General features: G+C 34.0%; 3 protein-coding genes across 9 annotated transcripts; 1 reads left to right on the forward strand and 2 right to left on the reverse strand.

The window, feature by feature from the left end:
* The first annotated feature begins 1,424 nt into the window (after positions 1 to 1,424).
* Positions 1,425 to 11,850, forward strand: LOC111284809 (uncharacterized). 7 transcript variants are annotated; one of them, XM_089762122.1, is made up of 10 exons: positions 1,425 to 1,542; positions 1,791 to 1,917; positions 3,399 to 3,470; positions 4,532 to 4,621; positions 4,804 to 4,846; positions 5,987 to 6,093; positions 6,966 to 7,061; positions 8,448 to 8,638; positions 8,781 to 8,850; positions 11,133 to 11,781. In XM_089762122.1, the coding sequence occupies exons 2-10, from the start codon at positions 1,840 to 1,842 to the stop codon at positions 11,241 to 11,243; spliced, it is 858 nt and encodes a 285-aa protein (XP_089618248.1). In that variant the 5' UTR covers positions 1,425 to 1,542; positions 1,791 to 1,839; the 3' UTR covers positions 11,244 to 11,781. The 7 variants fall into 7 exon arrangements, 6 of the variants coding, with proteins under 6 accessions (XP_089618248.1, XP_022729506.1, XP_022729507.1 ...); XR_002689596.2 differs by lacking the exon at positions 1,425 to 1,542 and adding an exon at positions 11,817 to 11,850 and having other exon boundaries at positions 1,573 to 1,917; positions 11,133 to 11,738; XM_022873771.2 differs by lacking the exon at positions 1,425 to 1,542 and having other exon boundaries at positions 1,573 to 1,917.
* A 399-nt stretch (positions 11,851 to 12,249) lies between these two features.
* Positions 12,250 to 18,911, reverse strand: LOC111284808 (uncharacterized). The gene is made up of 3 exons (XM_022873770.2): positions 18,735 to 18,911; positions 15,628 to 18,618; positions 12,250 to 15,058 (listed from the first exon to the last, which is right to left on the reverse strand). Exons 1-3 carry the CDS (start codon positions 18,909 to 18,911, stop codon positions 12,479 to 12,481), a joined length of 5,748 nt encoding a protein of 1,915 aa, XP_022729505.2. The 3' UTR covers positions 12,250 to 12,478.
* Positions 18,555 to 20,462, reverse strand: LOC149518422 (uncharacterized). The gene is made up of 4 exons (XM_089761563.1): positions 20,261 to 20,462; positions 20,038 to 20,176; positions 19,449 to 19,996; positions 18,555 to 19,348 (listed from the first exon to the last, which is right to left on the reverse strand). Exons 1-4 carry the CDS (start codon positions 20,460 to 20,462, stop codon positions 18,954 to 18,956), a joined length of 1,284 nt encoding a protein of 427 aa, XP_089617689.1. The 3' UTR covers positions 18,555 to 18,953.
* Between the last annotated feature and the right edge of the window lie 5,424 nt (positions 20,463 to 25,886).

Raw genomic sequence — 25,886 nt, forward strand, 5'->3', positions numbered from 1 at the left:
AGGATTCAATTGCAAATTCATATAAATTAGAGGGTTAAAGTTGAAAAATATTTGCCTTGTTGATTCCTATAAAACAATGGTTCAATTATGTTAGAAATTTTTATATTTTATGAAAATTTAGAATTTAATCCTAATATTATAATTCATATAAATTTAGTTTTCATATTATTTTAATTTGATAATTTTAGTTTAATCACAAATTTTATCATTTTTTATGGTTAAAAATATTAATATGACCATTGATCGGATAATGTAAGTATTGATTTTGCTGATGTAACATTGATTTATTGACTTGATAATTGAATAGATGAAATAAATTATTAAATTATATAAATTATTCATATACTTAAATGAAATTTAAAATTTAGTTTTTGTACTCATATAAAATTTAAAATTTAGTTCTTCTAATATAAAAATATTTTTTTTATAAATTTTTTAGTTTTTTTAAAATATTATATTTATTTTTTCAATATTTTAGTTTTTTTAATTTCATTTTTGAAAATTTTTGTACTTTTTAAAAATTTAACATTTTGTTTAAACAAAATATTTAATTTTACTATTTTTGTTTTTTTGAAATTTTTATAAAAATATTAATTTTTTTTAGCTTTTATGTTTTTTAGAAAATTTTTATAATAATTTATGTTTTAAAGAAAGAGTTTATAAATTTTAAAATTTTTACATTTTTTAAACTTATTTAAATGAAAATAAATCAAACTAGGAAACTTTTTGTGTTTCATTATTTTTTTTTTTGTTTTACTAATATTTCTATGTTCTTTCATCTCAAATATACCAAACAGAACAAATTCTAAAAAGTCATGTTTTTTATAGTTTATTTATTTATTTATTTTCATTTAAATATTAAAAAATAGAATATTTCTAAAAAAATTAAAAAATAAAAAATAAAAAATTTTAGAAAAATTCTAAAAAAGTTAAAAGAAAAATTTTAAATATTTTGATTAAATAAAATGTTAAACTTTTAAATCATAAAAAATTCAAAAAATTATTTAAAATTTTAAATATTTCAAAAAATTTCAAAAAATGAAATTAAAAAAATTAAAATATTATAAAAGTATTAAATTTTTAAAAAGCAAAAAGGTTCTATAAAATTCAAAATATTTTTATATTAAAGAGACTAAATTTAAAATTTTATATAAGTATATGAACTAAATTTAAAATTTTATATAAATATAAAAATTATTTACATAATTTAATAATTAATTTTATTCATTCAAATTTTTTCATCAATAAATTAATATTATATCAGTAAAATCAATATCACATCAATAAATCAATAACTAAATTAATACTTTTAATGACAAAAAATTAACAAAATTATATTATATTAAAATTATTAAATTAAAATAAGAAAATAAATGTTGGTAAAGCATAAGAATATTTTGAACTAAAAAACACAAAAAAAAAATAGTAAAAAAAAAAATGGGGACAAGAACAAGACAACGAGACTCTGAAACGGTAAACTCCGTTACTCTGCACCCTAGCTCTCGCGGATGACACGACCAAAGAGATTCACGCGCAAGAAATGTACGTGGCTTTAACACTCTTTACTGTCTGAACTCAAATAGAATTTTTTGTTAGTTTTTTCATATTCTCTCTTTCCCTCATTCAAAACAAGAATTCATTATTATTCAATAAAAAAGAAAACCGCAAGAGAGAAAGTGAAGCAAAGGTTTTGTTTTTGCTTTTTATTTTTTTTTTCCATTTCTGTAATTCATGCAAATGGTAAATCTGCCTCAATCTCTATCGGTGAACGCATCTTATGGGGGGCCCAGCGCGTCGAATCTAGCTGCCGCTGGAGCTCCGGCGAATAAGGATCGGAAAATGGAATCGGCGGAGCATTTGGTTCTCGATCTGAGCAACCCTGATCTCCGAGAAAACGCTCTTCTCGAACTATCCAAGGTAATTTAATCTAACAAAAACTTGTATCCTTTATAGAATTTGAGTAAATGATGGTTCTGTTTTTTGGTGACAAATGATGGTTTTTTTTGTCTTCTCTTTTCCGTGTTTGACAAAGTGGGGTTCTGGTTTAAATAAAGTATAAAATTTGGGGTAAATTTTAATTTTTTTTTTCTCTTTTTAGTTGAGGAGGAAACCCATTGAAATTATATGCAAAGGTGTCATTTTTTATATTTGAGTTATTTCTAGAAGGTAAAAAAAAAGATTATAGAAATGGGGATAGGAATAGAAACAGCACTGTATCTAAGATGAAAGGCAGAAACCAATTCCTGTAAACGTGTTACATTTTTTGATTAATTTTTGGGTTTATGGATGGTTATATTTTGAAGAGAATAAAATTCATGAAAATGGGTATGACGTACATTAATGGGAGTTATCGTGGTTTTGCAAAGTAGTCATTGATGGTGTGTGGAAATGAATACGTATGAGAAAACGACAGTGTTTTTGGAGGATAAGGACTATTGAATTATGATAATGGTAATTTGGACGAAATGAGAATATGGAGAACAGTTATTATTAGAAGTTTGGATTGAATTAGAAGAGGGCAGAATTAAGAATGTGTTAAATATGTTCCATATAGAGCTTAAAAATTTTAGACTCTTCTTGCTGATCTACTCTTTATCTTGCATGGTTTCAAGTGTTACCAATCCTCTTGTTTTTTAATATGTGGGTTAGTTATTTGTATGAAGATTGCATGTCCTTTCTTATGTTTGGCTTCTTAAAGGAACGATGGCCTTGAAGGAGATCCTATGTATTCTGCATTTGGTTTGTTTTTAAGATAATGCTCTCATATCTATTCTCTAAGGAATGATGGGTTGGGAACTGAAAATTGCTTCGGCTCTTTCTTTTTTCTCCTTTTCTTGTGATGCATTATAAGTTTTCTCATGCAATGCCTATGGTTTCATTGTAAAGCATTTAGCATTTCATTTAGCTACATTTGCATGCATTATCTTCTGAATATTGAGGTTGAAATACTTGTCCTACCTTGAGAGTAGCAAATTAATCAACTTTTCATCAAAGCGAGTAATATGGACATTTGGGTGGTTGATTGAATTGAATTTATCATCTAGGGTCATCATCTTTAAAAATAAAATATTTGGGTTCAGTGTTATTTATAAAGGTCTAAAAATAAGATAAAGAGCCCCAGATTAGTGGGTTTTATTTTTTTTTTTTTTGTGCATAAAGCTTATTAGGTTAATATCTGTAACTTAATCTTCTCTAATGTTCTTTCTCTGTATGCGGTTATGCAATTTAGCTGTTCAAAATTTGTCTGTTACTACCATAAACCAGTGTCTACCTTTGGTTTATTTTTTAGAACAAGGAGTTATTTCAAGATTTGGCTCCTTTCGTGTGGAATTCTTTTGGTACTATAGCTGCACTCATACAGGTATGCCTAATAAACTTGTTTTTGTTTTTATTTTTAGAAGAGAGAATTATTTCAAGATTTGGCTCCATTGTTGTGGAATTCTTTTGGTACTATTGCTGCCCTTTTACAGGTATGTTATTTATAGTTGATAGTTCAAAATTATTCCCCTCTTTCCTTTCATACCCATTCTCTTTCTCTGCAATTTTTGTAATTTCTTATTCACTGACTTCTATTGAGCTTGATAGAGAACTTGATCAGTTCATTTGATGATTTTTCTTGAATGAGTTATTGATGCCACTGCTGTTCTTTTCTATGCTCTAATTATGGGGCATACCTTTTAGGAAGTTGCTGTCTTTCATGTTTCTGATGTGTTAGTACTGTAAGGTTGGAGATGAATGTCAATGAAAATGAGGATAGGCATCTAAAACATTTTTCGAAGTTAAAGTGAAATGTAATGGTATTATTTCTTCAAAACTAGAATATGAAAGCTGATATGTTTATGTTTATGCATATTGGTTAACATGCTTCATTTTACCAGATCCGTGCATATTGCATGTCTGCATGATTACTGCTGATGTGCCAGTGTACTGTTTGAGTGTTTCCATGTTTGACTTGGGCTTCGTTTGTTTTAAGAGATTTTACAATGTTCAACATTTTCGCCGTAAACATAAAGATATGAGTTCCTTCTGTTTCTTAGTTGTTTGTAGTATTTCAAATTCTTATCTGGTGCAATTTCATTCACATGTGTGTATTATTTCAAATATCACTCAATAGGGCCTATTCAATAAGAAAGGGGATAGGAACAGGTAGAAGAAGTGGTTGTATAAATAGGGGATATGGTAGAAAGGCTTATTACTTTTTGTTTAATGAGAAACTGACTTATTGGGGAAAAAAATCCGTAAGTCAATTTTTACTTCAAAACAAGGGTATATTTGATGTAAACTGAAATTTTAGTTTATTTTACATTTTTATCATACACTTTATTTTACATGGAAACATTTTAAATCATGGATTTTTTTGTCAAAACAGGTGGATTCTTGTCATTTTGAGTCTAATGAACACTTTAGACATGCTAGATGCTTCTTATGTATTCTTTTATTAATTGAGTTGCAAATTGGAAATTGAAAAATTATCATGGTTAGGGGCATACTCTATCTAAATTCATTGATGCTAAACCATTTTTCTTTGCAGGAGATAGTTTCAATTTATCCTGTTCTTTCACCTCCAAATCTAACTCCAGCTCAATCAAATCGAGTTTGCAATGCCCTTGCTCTACTTCAGGTGATATGTTTTTGGCCTTTTCTAGTGCTTCTGTTATATTGAATTTTTACTTTACTAATAGTAACTTATTACTCTAATGTTGAAGGGAAAAAGATAAAGTTTTGTGCAATTTTTGTTTATTATCGTATTTGTCAATTCAAAGGCACTGCCAATGCATCATGATCCTTCATCTTTTCTTACAGTGTGTAGCTTCACATCCAGACACAAGGATGTTATTCCTAAATGGTATGTTCTTAGCTGATGAGCTTATTTGGTCTTGAGTTGTGTACTTTGTTGCTTAAAACATGACAGGATAGTTACTGGTTTCACTGTGCGTTGTTTTTTGTTTAAATTGATTCTTGAAGTTGTGTTGAATGTCAGAACATTGTGAGATTAATTATGGATTATCCTCTGAAATAAAATAATGATGCTGTCATAATGCTTTTGCCACTAAGTACCTGGGTACAAGTCATTCGATTGAGGTTTCCTGTTGCTAAAATCATAGAAGTGGAATATCCCTTGGGGAGAGAGAATAGCCGTTTGAGATTGTGGAATAAACATTTTAACTGATACTTGAAATATTATTTTCACTATAAGATTTCTTTTCTTAAGGAAAATTATCCTATACACCGTAGTGGGATTTTTAAAATTCCACAAGTGGGGTTAAATGGACATTTATGAAAATTGATATTAAATGGATGTAGGCAACCATTTAACCTTGCTTGTGGATTTTAAAACTCCAACGATGGTATGTAGAATAATAATCCTTTTTTTTATGTTGTTATTTGTTAAATTTGGTTTTGTGCTAAAGTAGAAGCACCTCCATAATTCTTATAGTTTTACTTCAACTGTAAGTTCAGTGAAAACTGAAAAGACTGCTAAAAAAATTGTCAACTATAATTTAATGCATTTTCTTAGTCTTTTGAGCTTTTTAAAAGAGAAGAATATTGACAGAGGGTGTAAATCGGTTTCTTAATTGTTCTTAATTCTGAGGTTGTAAGGCAGAAAGCTTGAATTTATGTTGAACATTTGCGTCATTATATTTTCTAGGTAGCTTTGAACTAGAAGTCCTTTCCTCTGCTGACCCTATGCCCTTTGGGCTGTGTGCATATCTTGTTCGTAGAGGGTTCCATTATGTTGGTGTTTCCACATCATCTGTTGGTTGCTTAGTCCATTGCTGGTTATTTAGTGTGTTATTTTCTCCCCTTCTCTGTCTCCTCTCTATAAAACAATATCTTTGGCAAATTTTAAATGCTTTTGTCTTCATGATTTTATGTTCTTTCTTCCTGTATTTACATTAACGAATGACAGATAGTCTTAACATCACCTATATAAAATTGTACGTGTTCTAATTGATGTCTCTGACTAATTATTTTCCATTTGCAGCTCATATACCCCTGTATCTGTATCCTTTCCTTAATACAACTAGTAAATCAAGGCCTTTTGAGTACTTGAGGCTTACTAGCTTAGGTGTCATTGGTGCCTTGGTGAAGGTAATTCATTCTTGCTTTGATTTAAGTTGATTGAGTTGCCAGCAATGTGATCATCATGGATTGCAATGCCATTATACATTTTACTAGAACATGCTAAGCTGAAGGAAATGCATGATCCTAGAAGAGTGTGAAAGAATTCTAAAGGCAAAGCAATGGTCTATGATCATGGGAAGAATTGAAGTGGCTTTGTATAAGATCTATGATAAAAACATAGAGAAAAACAAAGATGTTCTTTATTCACTGCTGAAAATAGGATAGAGGGACTTTGCATGATCTGCAACAGATGATAATAAACTTGGATGGCAGCCTCTGTAGCTTATTGTCAATGAGACTTGCATTAATTGGTGTATAGAAAAAGCTACATAGCTATACTTGAAACTTGTCTGTAATTTGGTTTCCTCATATGTGTCACTTGAAGTTTCAGCTTGCCGGTAGGAATTATCCATTGCTTGCTTATTAGGAGCTAATTCAGTGAACTACATGAACTAGTGAGTTGCCCCATTGTTATGTGCTGTGGTTCATCTCTTTAGTTCAGAGGGTCCTTTAATTTCTAGGTAGTTAGTAGTGTCTTTCCACTTGTAAAATGAAAATTGATGTATAAAAAGAAAGAAAAGAAAATCACAATATTTCTTTTCCTTTGCTTTCTCTAATTTAGTGTCTTCGAAATTTGAGAGGATGCAATAGATGCTCTGTATGTTGGGTTTTGTTTATTAAAGTATTTCTGCTTATTACTTGTAATAATATTTGCTTGCTTGCAACATTTAATGTGTAGGAAAGAGAGATTATAGCAGTCAAATTTGAGCAAAACTAGCAATTATCTCTTTGTTGTTATTAATAAATGTTGTCTTCATAATGATTTCTTTCTTTTGCAGGTTGATGATACAGAAGTTATTAGTTTCCTTCTTTCGACAGAAATAATCCCGCTGTGTTTGCGCACAATGGAGATGGGTAGCGAACTGTCGAAAACAGTTGAGTTTGTTGATTTTGTAACTTCTCTTTTCCAATTGGGTTGAATTATCTACTTTTATGTTTCCCTATGTTTTCCATCTTAATATGTTTGTTATTCAAGGAGCAAAATTTGGGTGGAGTCATGTGATAACTGACATGCATGGCTGGAGGTGCCCATGTAAGGGCAGCCTGCCCAGGCCTGCAATTGCAGTCCATATTATGGGTGGGATACACCAAATTTGCTTTTTTTTTGGCAGACTTGGACACATTCTTCCATGACAATGCCAAAAAAAATATTTTGTAATGCATATTTTTTGCATTCATTATGCTTTATTAAATTTTTTATAACACCATATATATTTTTAATTTAAGTTTTGTACTAAATGGATGGTTTGTGTATCAAAATTTAGGCTCTACTCAAGCTTGGCCTAAGGTAGATTTTAAAATTTTCTTGGACCTGGACTAGGCAAAGTCCTGCCTGTACACACCTGATAGTATGCACATGCAACACATGCAATGTTTCAACTTTGCATAAATTATATATCTGCAAAGTTAATTAGAATATATAATTTCTGGTTTCTAGCATCTTGAAGCGTGTCTTGTCATTTACTCTATATTTAAAGTCAGTTTGGGGTTGAGATAGCATGTCTTTGGGGCCGATGTTTGTGCCATGTATTGTCGGTCAGACCCCCTTTGGTTGATGCCAGAGGTGGTCTCCATTGTGGGTTAAGTTCGGTTTTGGGTGGAATCATTTCAACTCAATGGAGTTTGGGTGTTTGATTCATGCATTGCCACTGTTACTACTATACGTGGGAACTGGATTTGGGTTTAGGTTTAGGCTTTTGAGTTCTTAATTTTAGGTTGGGCTGGTATTGAGGTGATCATTTGGGTAGGTTGGCTTTTGCTATTCCTAGCTGATGCCCCTTTTTCTCCAAAGATGTCTTTTAAGTTATGAACAAAATTTTGCTATACAAATCTTGCCAACTATCTTCACATTAAGAAATTGGGATATTGAGGTTTATATCTTTTGCTTCTTATGTGGTTGCTGAGTTTTGTCTAGCATGACTAGTTCCAAAGGGACTTTGAATGTTCTCATTGTGTTGTTTACTCTTCAAAGAATTAGTCATATACCAGCAAATAAATATGGTAATGAGATCGCCAATTTGCAGTTGTTCCTTTTTTGTCCCCACCCCTTTTTTAGACATTGACTCGAGCTGCATAGGAGGCGTTAGATTTTGTTGAACCTCGAAATATCTGAAATTGATGTGCACTTGACAGCTGTTGTACCTTATTGTTAGAGTTGATTCTGTTGTAGTTAATTCTATTAAGTGGTTAACCTGAATTCATGGGATTATATGTAAGGTTCTTGCTTCCTTGAAGTGTGACAAATGATTGTTTGATGGCAGGTTGCCACTTTTATAGTTCAGAAGATTTTGTTAGATGATGTTGGCTTGGACTATATTTGCACTACTGCAGAGCGGTTTTTTGCGGTTGGTCAAGTTCTTGGAAATATGGTTGCAGCACTTGCTGAGCAACCCTCTTCACGACTGTTAAAACATATTATTCGATGTTATCTTCGCTTGTCAGATAACCCGAGGTTCGTTAATCAAATTGGTCATACGGTCACTTGTCAAATTTTGGCTTTAGGCTCACTCTCTTTCTCTTTCCTTTTCAATTGTTTTGTTTCTGAGGTTTGTGCATTAAATTTACATGTTTTTGGGTCTTTGTTCATAATACAGGGCTTGTGATGCATTAAGAAGTTGCCTTCCAGACATGTTAGGAGATGCCACTTTTAGTACTTGTCTTCGTGTAAGTACTGCACGTTTAATTCATTTTTATAGTTGTTATTTTTGGCTGTAATCAAATTCACATTATTCAAATTGTATTTTACCTTGAAGAGTTCTGCTATAGTTATCCTGTTTCATATGCCTTCATTTATCAACATGGGATAATTCCTAAAATGCCCTTGGATTTCACCCAAAAATACAAGTCACCATCTCGTATTACCTTCAATTAAACATATATAAGTCTATTTAAATGCATAATCTTTTAATGAAGATGTGTGTAATAGTCTACTAAAACAACTAGACTAACTCCTAGTTATGCTTTGTTTGCCGTCATGTGGCATTTATAATGATTTGTTGTCAGCCACATTGGTATTTCCTAGAGAAAAGTTAAAGTAAAAATTAAATATTACTCCTACTATTTTTGTCTGACTTGCAAAAATATTCAATTTTTTCTTTTCCTTTTTTCCTTCTTTCTTGTTAGCTCTTCTTTTTCTTCTTTCTCTCTGTTTTCTTGCCCAGTATGGGTTAGGGCTATCTCTAAAAATCCAAGAAGTATAAACTTTAAAAATTATCAGCACTTGTTTTGCATCATTTGAATTGCAAGCTAAAAATAGAAAAAGTCACCATAGCTTAATAAAACTGCTTCTTATGCGTTTCAAACTTTTCTGGTGCTTGATTGATTTTGCAACAGGATTTGGATTTTGGTAATTGTACCATAGAAAGAGGGAAAGAAAGACCTAAAACTTGGCCTTTGTCTTGTTCAGCTTGTTAATTTGCTTGGTTTTGTTGGTTAATCTAGTGTCCACGTGGATTTGTAAAGGAGATAACTATGAGAGAGAAAATTAATCAGGATTATCATATAAAGAATTTAACTTAATACATCGGATAATTATATTAGGTGGTAATTATTTTATTTTTGTTTGGTGGGAAAGTGAGATAGAGAGAAAAGTGGTAGAGTGGAATTAAAAAAGTATGGAGCCTAAGAGAGAGTTAGGGTTCTTGGAGAAGACTCAGGCCAAAGAGCAAAGCTATTGTCATTTTCTAGGTGTGTGGCACAAGCAAGCTGACTGGTGGCAGGAGAAAAAAGAAACAAGTTTTTTTCTCAAATTTTGTTATCCAAGTGGTTGTACCTAATTTTATGCTGCATTTTTTAAACTAATTTTTTGCCTGCTAATCATGTTTAACTGATTATGCATATTCCTTAATGGGTCAATTGTACAAAATTTTTGAGTATGTAGCCTTAATTGAATGCAATAAAAGATGGATGGGTGAATTACATCTTTGAGAGAAGCTCGAGGGTATTTTCAGGTATTGTCATGTACATACTCGAGGGTCAATAATTGTCAAATGTCAGAGTTACTAACTTTTATACCAATTTGTGACATTATGATCTATATTTAACTACACTGACTTATATTTAATTTTTTTTTTTATGTTTCTCATTTGAGTCAAATTTCAAGTCAATTGAATATGTTTAACCATTCTTTCTCTTTTCTTTTTTTCACATTAAAAAAAAATGTAGAATTGAGTTTAGGAACATTATAAATTCAATTCTTATAGATATTAAGTTGACTAATTTTGTCTTTGATGTTACGTAGAATATTTTGTTCAACCATTAGTTTTGTTAAATGCTATTATTGATTTACTCAAAAGAAGAATACTACTAATACTATGGAAGTCATTGATCCCTAGTCTTTGCACTTAAGTTACTATAAAATGAAAAGGTGTGTACTATTAGTAAAATCTTTTTCTTGACCTAGTTTAAGTTGGTCTTTACTTCACATATCTGCCAAGTGGGGAGTCTTCGTTATGTTCAAATTGATGTGTTTCAGTATTTCACTGGTGTATCTTATAACTTGTGGTTGTTTGTCAACCTGTGGTGATAGTGTTCTTGAATGTTAAATCTACATTGTCACACTAGTTTAACAAGTTTGCTTTTTGTTGACTTCTTATAAGGATTTAGCATCTTCAGATGTTTAGGAAGATTTGGCCCATAGTTGAACAGAATGGGTAACAGAATGTTGTTGCTGGTTTAAGTTTGTTTTAGATAAAGGCTTGATTGAGTTGTGCTCATTGATGACTGCTGGTTGTGGCTGCCTGTGAAATTTTCTTTCTTCATTGTTTTGTGAGGTTATTTAAATCCATTCCATCTAAACTTATCATTCTTGGAGAAGTGATGTCTGTGCATGTTTCAAAAGAGAAATATGGGTTATCTTTGTTAATTGGGTGATGGAAAACTTATCTTTACCAATGCGTCTGTTCTTTTTTTTTTCCCTCCCTTATTGTCTTTATTGATGTTTATAGGAAGATCAAACCACTAGGAGGTGGCTACAGCAGTTGCTTCACAATGTTGGGGTGAATCGGGTGCCAACTCTTCAGGCTGGTGCAGGATTTGATCACATGCTGGTTAACTGAAAATCGGGCAATTTTCTTTCAGTCATTGCCTATCTTTTCCAAATTCAAAGCTGGTTTCAGCAGGCAGGGAGGCGCCCTTTACGATCTTATCTAACTTTTTTTTTTTTTTTGTATGTTAATTTAATTAGTTGTTGTAATTAGTGATTGGTCCTTGAAAGAAATGCAGGAGACTTAAGCTTGGTCTGGGGTGGAGGTGCAAACATGGTTGGACCATTTTGAATGTTTTGAATCCAAATTGTGTACATTTATTTAACCAATTTTCATGTATAGTGAAAATATGATCAGGCAGCTCCGAATAAGAATATAAAAAAAAAAAAAAAAAAGATCTGGCTGCTGATTGGTACCATCGCTTCCTTGATGGTAGCCCTTGCCTTATATGTATCATTGATTTGTCCTTCCAGGATTGTGTTTTCCGTGAAGAGAAATTGTAAAGCAAATATGGTTGGCAAATGCCAATTGTGTTACGATAACTCGTAACTCTCATTTTGTTGAGAGGTGAAGTCAAATTGGATGTTCTATGTTTGTTTTTTTGTTTAAATTTTTTTTATTTATTTATACAATGCTTTGATCTAGGCTTTGTCCTTGTTTGGATGCAAGGGATTTTCCATTTCGTGACTGGTCTTTTTCCCATCGGAATCTCAAAGTCCAATGTCAACTGTCACTGCCATATGACCTTCAAATTCTGTGAACCAGATCTGGACTCGATACCCCTGTTTCTATGAGCATCTTTGTCGTGATTTTGAAGAATATTGTCCACGGAAATTTGGTGCCATTTCAGCAAGGCAGCTGTAATAGCTACTGGCTTTGCATCCGCAGCAGTCGACGATGAGTAGTTGCTCAGGGATAGGATCCATTAGATTTCACGTTTTTGATACTTGGAATGCTACTCAACTTTCAATAATTAGAGCCAGAAGTGCTCCATTTCATTGTGGGAAAAGGATATAGAAATCACAACATGCCAACTACCAGTGGGAATGAAAAGATTTATTTGATATCAAAAGTTAATGGTACATAGAAACTGTGTATAAACCATTGGTATTAGGCTTTTAATGGACGGAGCTGTTTTATTTTCTGGATTCTACAGGAGCTCCAGAGACAGAGAGGTTGTGTGTTTCACCAGTAAATTATCTTGATTTATTGAGAAAGACCAGCAAATTTGCATTACATTATAAGCTGAGAGGGCGTGTCACTTTTGCCACAAAAAAAGTGACAAGTGGCCAATGATGAAGAAATCCTTACCTTGACTTAACAATCTCCTCTTTCATGGCAAGGGAGAGAGCACTGATACTCCCTCCACTCTCCACTCTCACCCCAGGCATGACCACTGCTCTACTTCCTATAAACCCGCCTTCACCAATTCTGATTTTCCCAAACTTAACTTTGCCACCTTCACCTTCATATACGTGTCCAAACAGCAAAGCTTCTCTTCCTACACATCCTCCTCTCTCAATCTCCACCATTTCAGGATTCAGTAAAGCTCCCATGCTATCCACATAAATCCCTTGGTCTAGTTCAATTTCTGAGCCCATTAGCTTCATCCATAGCACAAATAAAATAGATCCACTAGTCATGTCCATGAAATAGTCCCCGACCAGTATTCTAAAAGCTTGCCAGACGGTGTCCATGAAGACTCCTTTACTCCAAATCTGTACTGTTTCACCTTCATTCTTCTTTCCCACAAGAACCCATTTGGCCACAACACAAGTTAATGCAGCAACAAGTCCTGAAGAAACCCAAAGCAAAGGAAGCAACCAATGAAGTGGGAATTTCTTTGACCCCTTCGTGTGAAGAACATAACTTAAAGGTGCAAAGATAGCTAACCCAAGAAGGAAATAAGGAATCACAGTTTGTAAAAATGGTTGGACAAAAATCGCCCACGACGTTTGATACCACTTTCTTTCTAAGGTCACTTTCCCTGTGTCCTTTTTCTCCAATACTGCTGCTATTGGACAGCCTGAAAGATCTACTTTTACATCAGATTGCTCAAGAAAGACCTTCCAGGCCTCAGGAAGTGGTTCCTTGTTTCGCAAGCGCTGGCAAATCTCATAGATCAGAGAACGACCATGATCAATAGAAGCACTTTGAGAGGATGCCGAAGCCCGAATGACATCAACCTCATGGCATTTGAGAAAAGGATTAAACTCTAGTGCTTCTGCTTCTTCCGCAGTGAGATTTTGTTCAATATTAATCTCACCCACATTGAAATATGGGAACTCAGTCTCATCCCATGGTTTGGTGCAGTCAAGTGCAATTTCACGTGTGGCTTCATCCTGTGGAACTGGCCGGACTTGTAGCTGGAAGATGTAGCGAACACCATCAGAATTTACGCGGCGGTGGAAATCTTCAGCAAGGAAAAGTAAGGGGCGGGTGTCTTTTTCATCCCTTGGAATTGCACCTGTTTCTGGTGGGAGAATCCCAGTAGGTTCCACCTTCCCAGAATCCTCACTGATACTTTCATCAAAAGGTCTCAACTTGAATTTCACATACCTTTCCTCTCCATCTGGGAACCGAAGCAGCCTAACAAAATTTGAGTAGTAATGCAGCTCTGCATATGAGTTAGCTTGGCGAAGGGACATCCACACTGCATCGCGGACATGTGGGACTCGCTTCACGTGCTCTTCTCTTGCAGCAAGCCCACACACAAGCCATGTTGCAAAATCGGCTATAGTGCGAGCATAGAATGCCTTGCCAGTTTTAAGTGTTAAGTCAAGGAATGGGGGGTTATCACCAACCTCACCTGAAAGTATTCTCACGGCAGCACCACGGGCATCTATCCTTGCATCATCATCAGCACTCAAGCTATTGCTATGTCTAACCACGACACGATAGGACTTTCCAGGGTGGAAAATCTTGTGATCTGGAAAGCCTTCAATCTTGTCATTTATTTTCAAGTAGCCATTCCCTCCAACACCAATTCGATGAAAATATCTTGATTTAACCTTCAAAGTTGTAGCAGCTAAACTTGCGGCAAGATTTCCTACTATTTTCTTATATTTCACGTCCATTTCTTCTATCCGATCATCTAAAGCATGCTTGGTGTTCTTGACAATGATTGGAGTTTGAGATCCAACATAAACACCACCTCTTTGGAGAACTGAGTTTTCTGGAGCCACTGAAAGTGCACCAAGGATTACATCCTTTTCAACCGAGGAGCCAGGGAGTACTAGGGTTTGACTCCCAACAACTGAATTTTCTTGCACCTCAACTTTCTTGCGAATGAAACCACTACGGGAATAGAATCCTGTAATGATTCTGCTAAAGTCACCAAGATGAACACCAGCACCGATTTTTACCAGTTCTGGATCTGAAACTGGGTTGATAGCTCTGATTGAACAATGTTTCCCAACCTTTGCACCCAAAAGCCGTAAGTACATACAAAAAGTTTCAGTTCCAGAGAGAAGCTTGGCAAATCTAAGGTGGCAGGCAATGGTAATTCGGTGTCTAAGGAATATCTTGACATGAGATTGCTTTGACTGCTGTTTCTCAGTAAGCAGATGGGTCAAAGCGCATGTAAGGAAACTGAGTATCAGGCCATGAACTAAGTAAGCAACGGCAACCGAGATGGCAAAGCTTGCTGGATTCAAAGTGACGCAATCAAACATGGTAACATATGCAGTAACCGTAAAAGGAATCCAATGCAAGGCTCCCGATATGCAAAGAAACGCGAAGTGTTGAAGAGAAGGAGGACGTTTAGAGAGCCAGATATACAGGAAGTACAGAATAGCGGCTGAGAAACTGCTAACGAGACCGACCAGGTAGATGCCCATGAAGTGGAACATGGTCTTATTTGGCATAGCATTTGACACCATTGTACTCTGAAACCATGGTAGAAAATAATCTATGATCAGTTTCCAACTTATGCCAGCAAAAAAGAAAGAAGTTCCAATTAATTAGATCATTTTACTAAAATGCTAAGTTTGTTAAAAGCTGTTTGCTTGTAGCAGAAACTCTGTCTAAGCTCTATGTGTTGAGTTCAATATTTATGATAGTCCTATACTCCTATCTTTTCCACCCATCCTTCCAAGTATCCATCTCCAATTCTCCACTCTTTGTGTGTCGGGCTGGTTATTTTAGTGATTTAGGAAACAACAGGAAAATCATTGTCGTCTTTGAAGACAAGATATTTTTCTAAAAATGAAAGATATGTGCAAGATACTGTATTTCTCGTATAAATTTTGATTAAGAAAACAATTGCATCATATGTATTTTGTAAATGATGAAAGTTGCAACAATAAAAACTAAAATTAAATAAAAGAATTCGTAACAGTTTAATGCAATAATATTTCTTTTGCAGTCATGGTAACTTCTACATGTCTTGATCATGAGCTATGTTATTTTCGATTAGAAACATAAACCCGGAGATCTGAAAGTGCTAAGTACTTACTTGTTGGACGTTGTTAGCCTTAGCCGATCTGATTATGGGTGTGCCTCCTTCACTCTTTTGCAGGGGCAGTACTTCAGCTTCTTCTCCCAAAACGCTTCCCTTTTGGATCACTGCATATGGCCCAACTGATGAATTCCGTCCAATTCTAATGGACTGGAAGCTTAATATTCCATTCTTCACCTCATGGCTTTGAATTAATGCCCCTTCTGCAAGCACGGCTCCATCTCCAATAGAAACTAAGGATGGGTCTGTAATATCAACAGTATCTAGCAAAACTGATGACCCAAATTTTGCTCCAAGCATCTGAAACCAGTAATTTAAGAACACTGTTCCTCTCAAATGCTCTGCAAGAACTTTCGAGGCTATTTGTTGGACCTTGTAAAGTGCCCACCACTTAACAAAATCAATTGACCATACGGAAACTTCATGGATGAGGGCGTAGTTTGGTCTCAAGAAAGGATTTCCAAATAGAGCAATGCATATGCAAGTTGAAGCTATGCAGAGGATCCAAACAAGTGGTGCTAAAGCCAAATATATCAAATAAGCTAGCCACTGCATTCCATCTATTGTTGTATGGCTCACTGAGGTGAAAGTCATGAATGCAGAAATTGATAAATATGCAGGCGCATTCAACATGAAAGACACAAAGATAAGAGCCAGAAACTGTAAAAACCAGATGCCTGCTTGACGATATATGGAAACCTCCACAAGAAACTCATCAGAGTCGAGATCAGGTTCAGGACGAAGGGATGAAGTTGTCGTAAGTTCAGGTTTAGACCTTGCTATAAGATTCTCTGAGAAGTTTGCCAAGTCTGCAATGCAGGTTGCTGTGAAGATATCTACTGCTCCAACTGGCACGCCTAGAAAATCTGAAAGTTTTTGAGCTGCTCTGACTACACCAATTGAATCAATTCCGTATGAGACAAGGCTCTCAGTAGCAGAAATATTCTTGGTGGGGATCCCAGTTAGCTCGGAGACCAGGTCTTTAAGAAATTCTATAATGTCTTTGTTTCTCAATTTTGGACTCGGTAAAGGAGAACTGAGAAGCTGACGAGGTGTTCTTCCTTCTGCACAAGTACCAGAAGTGAATGACCGGACCAAAGTTCTCTTTGAAAAGATCGGTTCTGGGACTATATTCAAAGTTCCCTCAGTAAATTGTTTAAGGCAATCAAATCTCTTGATCTTTCCTGATGTTGTTTTACTGATAGTCTTGGGCTTGATCAGTTTGATGGCAGCAACATTAACACCGTGTTCTTCTGCAACACGTGTTTTAAGTTGTTCAATGACGTCCTTATCAACAGGTTTTCCATCTCTAACTTCTGCAATTACAACAAGGCCAACATGGTCAGAACCATCTGGAACTGAAATTCCTTTTTCTGACAGGACTTCCTCTGGAACACCAATGACAGCGCAACAACCAGGCCGTAAAAGTTCAGATGAGCTCTCAACCGTCTTTTCTACATCGGCTGAGTAAATATTCCTTCCTGCTACAATTATTAGATCCTTGATTCTTCCAGTGATGAACAATTTTCCATCAATGATTCGTCCCAAGTCTCCAGTTCTAGTGTATTTTCTTCCAGTGTGATTTTTAAGCTCATTTCTGAAAGTTTGATGGCTATATTCCTCCTTACCCCAATACCCAATGCCAGCACTTGGACTACTAATCCATATCTCTCCTTCTTTTCCAGTTTCTTCAAGCTCTACTCCAGTCTCTGGATCAATTATTCGGATGTCAACATCTTGATTATCTGAATCAACATAACCACAACACACTCTTCCCTGCCAATCAACCAAGATAGGCTTCCCTTCTCCGTATGCACAACTGACAAAGACACAATTTTCAGCCAAGCCATAACCAGGTGCCATCACCTTTTGAGAAAGGCCAAATGGATGAGTGAGCTCAATAAATCTTGTCAGAGTCGTCTGCCTTACTGGTTCAGCAGCTACCATTAGGAAAATAAGGGAAGAAAGATCATAGTTCCAAGCCTTATCCTTATCAGACTCAAGTCTTCTAGCCAATAGCTCAAAAGCAAAACTTGGGCCAGCACTGTGAGTTGCCTGGTATTTGCTCATGGTCTGAAGCCACATGAGGGGGTTTCTGATGAATGTAATTGGGGAAAACAGTATCGCCGATCCACCACTAACCATAGCAGTAAAAAGTCCCCCGATTAGCCCCATGTCATGGTATTGAGGAAGCCAACTGACTAAAACTGTCTTTGAGGTGCTCTTGTATCTCTTTCGCATCAACTTCACATTATGAACGAGCCCACCATGAGTAATCATGACCCCTTTAGCATCACCAGTGGACCCGGATGTGAATTGCAAAAAGCTCAGATCATTTGGTTGAGGTTCGGGTTGATCAGCTGTGTCATTTGGAAGAACTTTGTTAAAGTTCTTGATCCATGAATCTGTGTGCAACCAAGCAAGGTTAGGCCACTTAGCTGAAGATTTGCCATTTTTGCCAGTCAATGAGATCATATTCTTCACCAAGCCAGCCCGAACTGTTGAGTGATAGACAATAGTTGATAATATTGCCACTGCACCACATGATTTAGTAATATTTTCAATCTTCAAAAGCGCTTGTCCGCCTCTTTGTAGAGGATCTGGAGGAAGAACTGGAACTGGTAACACATTTGCTCTTAAGCAACCAAAAAATGCATCAATGAAGTCCAGACCAGGAACATAGACTAATAGAACCCTGTCACCGGGCCTGATGATTGGTTTTCTGCTTGTCAAGATCTTGCGAGCGATGAAAGAAGCATTAGCATGAAGTTCGGCATAAGTCCTTCGGCATACTGCTGCCCCTTCTTCATTAATCCAGGTGTAAAGCGTTTTGCTTTGAGTGACTTCATGAGTTCCCCAGTGCTTCAAATAGCCATCAAGTGTAGAAAGATCAGGGAATTCCACTCCAGGATGTTCACCAAATTCTTTAGGATTCCTATTCCCACTGTCTGATTGCAATGGAAATAAACTCTGCACAAAAAAAAAAAAAAAATCACATTATAAGTCAAGTTCTGGTTTTGGATCTCTGATTTTAAGCAAAAAATTCAGAAAATAAATTTCCTAAGCTATCATCAATTACCTCAAGCAAGTAACAACTATATTACCTTAACATAAGGAAACACTAGTGAAGAATTGTTATTTGCAAAGTGCTTGCAGATTAGGGCAATTGCATAAGAAGAATTCCTCTCTGTTAGCTCAAATGCCATAAGCCCACCAACGTAGTAAGTATTCCTCTTACCTTGAAGTTCAGACTCGAAGCGCTCATAAAATCCATCCTTCATATCTGTAGTAAAATTAAAATATCAGCATCCATCTGGCATAGTTCAATGATCTAGCAGCAGCGGATGCTTTAGCATACCTTGACTAGAAACATGAGGGAAATACTTAAATCGTCGTTGTAAAACCACCTGCTCAACTGCTCCTCCCATTGTTTCAACTTCCTTTATTGCAAGCTCACAGACAGTTGCTCCCTGAATATCCCGGAAGTTGCCATATGACCAGAACAAGAAAATGTCAGCATCAGCAAAGAATCTCTGCATTGCAACAGGATGTCCAATTGTAGCAGGATCGTCCATATATTCACCAAAGTAATAAAAACCGACAGGAATATCTTCTAGCCCTTTTATTTTCAAGACTGTAGTGTAGTAGTCAATTGTCATTACTTTACTGAATAACTCCATTTCAAGATCATTCAAATCCACTACTTCGGTTTCATTTTCTGTAGCAAAAATACCTGGTTGAGCATCTTGTGGGAAGGGGAGAAAACAAAGTGAAAGGAGGGAAATAAAAAAAAAAGCAAGCTAAAGCCTTTCACGAACCTGTATGATTTAGAACTGGTGATCTATATGTTTTCCCATTCTTGAAAGGAAAGGCACCTGACATGATAATCTTATCGAACTCCATAACTTCAGAATCCCCTTTAATGTTCTTCACATCAATACTGACGCCAAGAGCATTACGTTTTATTGCTATTACTTCAGTGTTACAAAGGACTTTAACTGGAAGAGATTTACTGATCTTCTTCCAAAAACTTGTGTATCCACCTTTAAAACGTCGTATTTTTCCGGCCATTGAAGTTCTGGTGAACTCATGAATGTAGGCATAAGGCATGTCTTGAACGAATCCATAACCAGAAGCAGTGTATCCATAAGCCACAGATTGTGGAACAGATTTAAATCCATGATCCTTGAGATAAGTTGGTGTCAAATCGGCAGCTAAGTCGCTCACAGCATGTACACCAATTCGATTTGAAGCCTTCGCCTTATCCTGTGAAAAGTAAAATGGATTCTTAATCTGACTACTGATATAAAAGTCCAAAAACAGCAATGAAAGTAGCAACCGACCTGAAGTTCTAACGTCAGTGCGATCATAGAGACATAATCATCCGCAGCTTTAATATCGTGATACTTCCCTGTAGAACTTTCAATAAGGGCAAGCTTGTGGGACTCCATTTCTTCCAATTCAGACCCAATCTCTCTTGCCAAGTGAAATATGACTGGTGCACTGTTTGCAGCAAGAACTTGGCCACCTAAATCATAGACCTTTCCTGCAGGTTGACATATGGCACTACTATGACATACAGAACATTAAACTGTAAAAAGAAAAAAGCTCATTTTGGTTCATTTTGTACCTTCTATTTCAACTGATTCACACATTCCACCTACTGTATGATGCTTCTCTAATATGGTTACATTATTATAACCAAGCTTGATTAGCGCATAGGCAGCAGATATGCCACTAGGACCAGCTCCTATGATCCCAATACTTGTGTTTACAGGGAGGCATGGATGCAGCTTGGAGAATTGATCTTCTATTGATTTTCCTTGGTCCATTTTCAAGAAGTTGAGACCTTGTACGAGCAATGACGTTTAAATTCAAGAAACAGATCTTGTCCAACTTCTATACATAACTAATTTCCAACTTCAGCGGAGAACCACGGTGCAACTATATATCAAATAAAGTCCTGAACTTTGGAGAAGATTAACAATAGAGACTTGAGGGTTGAAATAATGCTCTTATGCATCTTCTTGTCTATTCTGCTAAAGATGAAAACCTATATAACCTCACACACGACAGAATGCAGGACAGAGAAATTGAAGACACAGTTGAGATGACAATTCTTCTCTTTACCCCCAAAAAAAAAAATATTGTAGCTCTTAGTCATTTGCCAGAGACCAAGGGAAAAAGGTGCATAATAGAAATTTATCAGGAAGAAAGTCCAATATGCAATAAAACCTGATGATAACTAGGTGCATCACTGCTACTATTAAGAATATTAATCAATTTACTTTAATAAATACTGCAGCCTGGTTATTCTAAGCATCTCAACAACAAATCAAACACCAAAAACCTGTTTTCATAGAGTTGTTCGGCAAGGTGGTCTTCAAAAACCACAATTTTGTGTCTATACAGAAAAGAAATTTTTTTTAGTGGGAGTAAATAGTTGGCCTAAAAACAAAAATGCCTGAACAAAAACTAGAAGTGACAATCTTGTCTGATTAAAAACATGTGTGCATGAAAACTTCCATGGAAACAACTCTTACAAATATAAAGAATGGAGAGTATGGTAAGGCATGAACAACTTGGAACACAGTGTGTGAAGCATTCCCGTAATGCCATGATGAAGCAAGGCATGACCACCACAAGGTAAGAAATCAAACATTCTATCTCGCCAACAAATACAAACACATTGGTTCTATATTGATTTTATTATTTATGCTCCAAATAGAAACTAGAAAGCAAAATAAAAATAGAAAAAGCCAGTAATAAGTTCAGAATTGGTATCTAACCTCCGGAGCTGAAGTGGGTAAAATGGTTTGAGGCCAAATTGGCGAAAACACGAGGAGAAAGAAAGATACAGAAAATGTCAAAGATGCTGAAGCTAGTTCTAGAGCTGAAAAAGCCGTATCTCCATACATTGAAATCTGCTGAGATCATATTCGAATTTAAACACGAAAAGATTCGTGTAGCCCCCCAAAGGAAGACGACAAACCTGAGTGTTCGTGATTTTAATATTCTCGTTTGCTCCGAGCATGTTCTTTCGGTTTCATATATTCGGATTCTTTGATGCACATCATTCCCTGTTGAAGCTTGGGAAATCCGTCGCTTAAACCAAACTCCATCAATAACGCCACAAAATTGCCTCTTGTTATACATTGATTTGTGCATGCAATGCATAAGCATGTGTTTTTTATGTATGTTTATATTCATTTTAAGAACAGTTTAAAGGAATTTGTGGCGATTCAACAGATTGGGAAAGAGATGAATTGGATTTCCGGGGAACTCTTAGATATCTTGTGTGGATTCCAATTTCAATGGGACGAGTTACTGTCCTACTAAAATTGTTGTTTATTTCATTTAAACAGCCTTAAAAGCGGCGGCCTAGGATTCATGTCTCCTAAAATTATTTTATACAAAGGAGGCTACAGCTTGAATATGAGAAGAGATTTAGATTTGTTGGATATCACTTTTAAAAGTAATTATACGAATCAAATAAATTAAATTCAGAATTAATTTTTAAAACTTATTTTACAATCTAAAGAAAAGCAATTTTTTTTAATAGTCATATGTGGACTATTACAGACTAAATTTTTAATTTTACTTATTAGACTTCAAATTTTAATAACTCAAGTATAAATAGTAATTTTTTAATATGTAGGAGTTCTTTGTTTAAAGACCAAGGTGGTAAAATTTCAATTCTCAATTCTCAATTAAATAAATAAATAAATAAATCTAAGAGGAAATTAAAAAGAGAAGAATTAGAAATTGTAATTAAAGACGTGAGAATTGTTATGTTCCACCATGGAGTATCTATGAATGTATAAATTACATCCCAAAACCTTAAATTAATACCTAAGAATCGGTATTACTTATATAAACTTTTCTTTGGTGATATGTTTAAAGTCTATAAATTTTTTTTTTTTGCCCAGAAAAGTCTATAATTTATGATATTCAATTTCCCCTGGATTATTGGCCATCAAAAAAATTCCTGGAGGATAATCTATGACGCCATTGTCTCAATGATAAATAAGAAGTTTATATATATATATATATATATATATGTTATAATAGATGCATTTTAATATTAAGTTGTAACTAATTAATTAAATACGAAAAATTATAACAATTCAAAATTAATATCACATTGTTACTGATCTTTTAATAAAAAATTAAGTTCAAACTTAATTTTTCTAGTCTCCTTGAATGTGTGTATATATTTATATACAATGTTCTATATATAAACGTAACAAAAAATTTGTAAAATTCTCTAAATTAAAATTAAATAAAAGTGTATTTGTTATTTAAGAAAAAAAAAACAGTAAAAATAAAATTACTGTGGCGGTATAGAACATTAGGATAGCGAATAATAATGATTCATATATTATTCATTTCCATATTCAATCCTTGGCCATTTAATTTGATTAGTACATCATACTACTAATTAAGAAATAAGAAAAATATTTGCATTGTTCCAAGTTAAGGGTTCTTTCTATAAAAAGTTATAGGTCTATTTTTTTTTTTAACAAAACCTTCATATAAATATAAATATAAATATATAAATTTATATAAGATTACATCCTACGTGTTGCCATGGATTTTTTTTTTGAATTATTTTAATATTGAAATATAAAAAATTAGGTTAAAACACAACAACAAATCATAATTTCTTTTGAATTTATAAATTGATAACATAAGAAATTATGTTCAAATAAATGTTATAATAAGAAAAAAAATGGTACATTATTGACTTATAATTTATCTTGTTCTTTGTTTTTTGTTGGAAATTCTTCGAGGAAAGATCTGGAACTAATGTATGAGAGACGGATTGATTTGGATTCTTAGGTCAAGTTATCCTTAAACCTTTTATTAATTACTATAAGTTAAAAACACATGGTATGATATAATTGTTATTTGCCATAAAAAAGATTCCTTAAAATCTTTTTATATCTAGGTAAGATTCTTAAAGAGATATTTTTTGCCTCTACGATTTTATAAAAGTATATCTATAACCATCATTTCTTTTCTTAGGCTAGCTTAAGAATGAATCATATACATGTTATAGATGCATGGCATAGATGCATTAGAAAATGTTTAAACACGTAATATTAAGTTATTATTGTTTTCTGTAAAGGGTTAAAATCCTCTAATATTTAGGTAGGATTTTTTTAAGAGTTCTTTTTTTGCCTCAAAGGTTCGATGAGAGCATATTTACAACCATCATCCTTTTTCTTAGGTTAGCTTGAAAAATTAGTTACATGCATATTATGGATGTATTTTTTGGGGGATACTCACTTTTAAACATTTCAAATAACAGGATCTTTCATTGATTCCAAAGTACTTAAGATTGCATATCATCTAACATTCTTGAATTAAATCCATAAAAATATTTTTAAAACATTTAACGTATTCATATTGCTCATTGGCTTCATTCAAGAAGTTCAACAAACATTGACTATATTTGTTGGTTGGAATGGCTTTTTGTTGCTGAGCTTATGCTTTCTCAACCTTTTCTCTTGCTTTTCTTACTACTTTGTAGATCTGAGCAGTCAAGTGATCTATATACATTTGCCTTTTAAGCTTTTCGCTTTCCACTTTATATGGACATCCATTTCCATGTCTTATGTATACCGCTAATCTATTTCTCTTTCTTGCCATTCATTTCGCATTGCAACAATATGACTTTTATATGTCTAAATCAAAAATAAAAATCAAACACGATTGAATTGTCATGGACAAAAGTATCTATACTGCTTTACGTGAAAAGTTACAATTTCCAAAAACCTAAAAATGGTTTCTCTTTATATAAAAAGTTTGATTATTCAAATGAACAAATATGTCTATAATGTTTTAAAGAGACATATGTTTAATAAAAAGAAGTGATCTTTGATTGAAACAAAACAATCAAAAAGTCACAACCTTAATATTCAGTCTCTATAAATAGAGATTGATGTTAGTTCATATGACACAATTTAATTTATAATAACTCTATTCTTTCTCTCAATCCTTTTTCAATTAAAGGCAAGTTTCTTTAGCATTGTTTGCTACCAAAAACCTTGTTGAAGACAAGGTACTTTTGTTTTTACCAAGGGCTATTCAATAATTTGTTTTAATATGCAAAGTAAAAACAAACATGACTTCATTATATCTTGCAGGTATTTTGGAACCTCTTTTACATGCTATAACTAGTTGAAACAAAATAAGCTCTAAGGAAAGTGACATTTGCAGCATACCTTGAAGTTATTTTATTTGTGTTTGAAAGTTGTTATAATGTATAAATCTATAGACTTATTGCTAGATATAGACTTAGAAGTCACCACCAATATTTTTTGTTTAGGTGTGATTGGCCACTGAATCTATCCCATTTCAAAGAGAAGTCTCAAGCTTGACTTGAGTATTTTTAAATAACAGATTCTAGTTCATGAAACCAGATCTAGATCTGGAAATAGTTATGTGTAAGAAATGTTATAACACCCTCACAAAGCCTACCCAAAGAATGGTACTAGTTTGATTTTGTATTATCCAAAGTTTAAAACATTTTTGTAATTTACCATATAATTTAATTATTGAAAATTAATCTTAAAATTACTCCAATAGTTTGGTAGCAATTTAAGTTAATTTCTTTACCTCAAGAGTATTCATCGAGGTTAGTGTCCTACTCTGAAGAGGTTCAGTCATCGGATTCATTAACATAGTTTTTAAGGAATTAATCATAAAAAATAAAATCCTATAATAATTTGGTAGGATTCGATTTTGATGCATATTCCCAATAGTTTGGTGGGATATTTTATTTGAAAACATTTTCATGACATTAAAAATTAAATCTTCCAATAGTTTGGTAAAGTTTGACTTGAGATTTAAATTCTTCGATTGTTTGGTAGGATTGAAAAATAATTTATTTTTCATAAAATTTCATTATGAAAATTTTCAATAGTTTGGTAGAATTCATAATTTAAAATTTCTAAACCTATGAAAAATTTTTAGCAGTTTGATAGGAATCATAAGTTTATTTTGAAAAATTCTTTTTTTAGAAATATCTATTATAACGTATAGATCCGTGGACCTATCGCTAGACTTGGAATGAAAGGGAGTCACCACCAATCTTTTTTGTTAGGTGTGATTGGCCACCTGATTAAAGCTGATTTGTAAAATAGAAGTTAGGTTTGAAAGTCGTTTATGCATAGGAAAAGTTGTAGCACTCGCAAAGTGCCTATCCAAGGGATGGTACCAGTTTGATTTCGAATTATCCAAGCCTTGCT

The sequence above is a fragment of the Durio zibethinus genome, chromosome 6, assembly GCF_047325235.1.
Source record: "Durio zibethinus cultivar Kanyao isolate XHJ-2024 chromosome 6, ASM4732523v1, whole genome shotgun sequence".
In the NCBI taxonomy this organism is placed as follows: domain Eukaryota; kingdom Viridiplantae; phylum Streptophyta; class Magnoliopsida; order Malvales; family Malvaceae; genus Durio; species Durio zibethinus.

Coding starts and splice junctions, on each gene's coding strand:
- LOC111284809 (XM_022873771.2), top strand. CDS start 1,732: ATGCAAATGGTAAATCTGCCTCAATCTCTATCGGTGAACGCATCTTAT. Junction 6,094..6,965: donor TCATTGGTGCCTTGGTGAAG/GTAATTCATTCT, acceptor TTTCTTTTGCAG/GTTGATGATACAGAAGTTAT. Junction 8,851..11,132: donor CTTTTAGTACTTGTCTTCGT/GTAAGTACTGCA, acceptor TGATGTTTATAG/GAAGATCAAACCACTAGGAG.
- LOC111284808 (XM_022873770.2), bottom strand. CDS start 18,911: ATGAAGGATGGATTTTATGAGCGCTTCGAGTCTGAACTTCAAGGTAAG. Junction 18,619..18,734: donor TAGTGTTTCCTTATGTTAAG/GTAATATAGTTG, acceptor TAATGTGATTTT/TTTTTTTTTTTTGTGCAGAG. Junction 15,059..15,627: donor AGGCTAACAACGTCCAACAA/GTAAGTACTTAG, acceptor CCATGGTTTCAG/AGTACAATGGTGTCAAATGC.
- LOC149518422 (XM_089761563.1), bottom strand. CDS start 20,462: ATGGACCAAGGAAAATCAATAGAAGATCAATTCTCCAAGCTGCATCCA. Junction 19,997..20,037: donor ATTGAAAGTTCTACAGGGAA/GTATCACGATAT, acceptor ATGTCTCTATGA/TCGCACTGACGTTAGAACTT. Junction 19,349..19,448: donor ACCAGTTCTAAATCATACAG/GTTCGTGAAAGG, acceptor TTTTTGCTACAG/AAAATGAAACCGAAGTAGTG.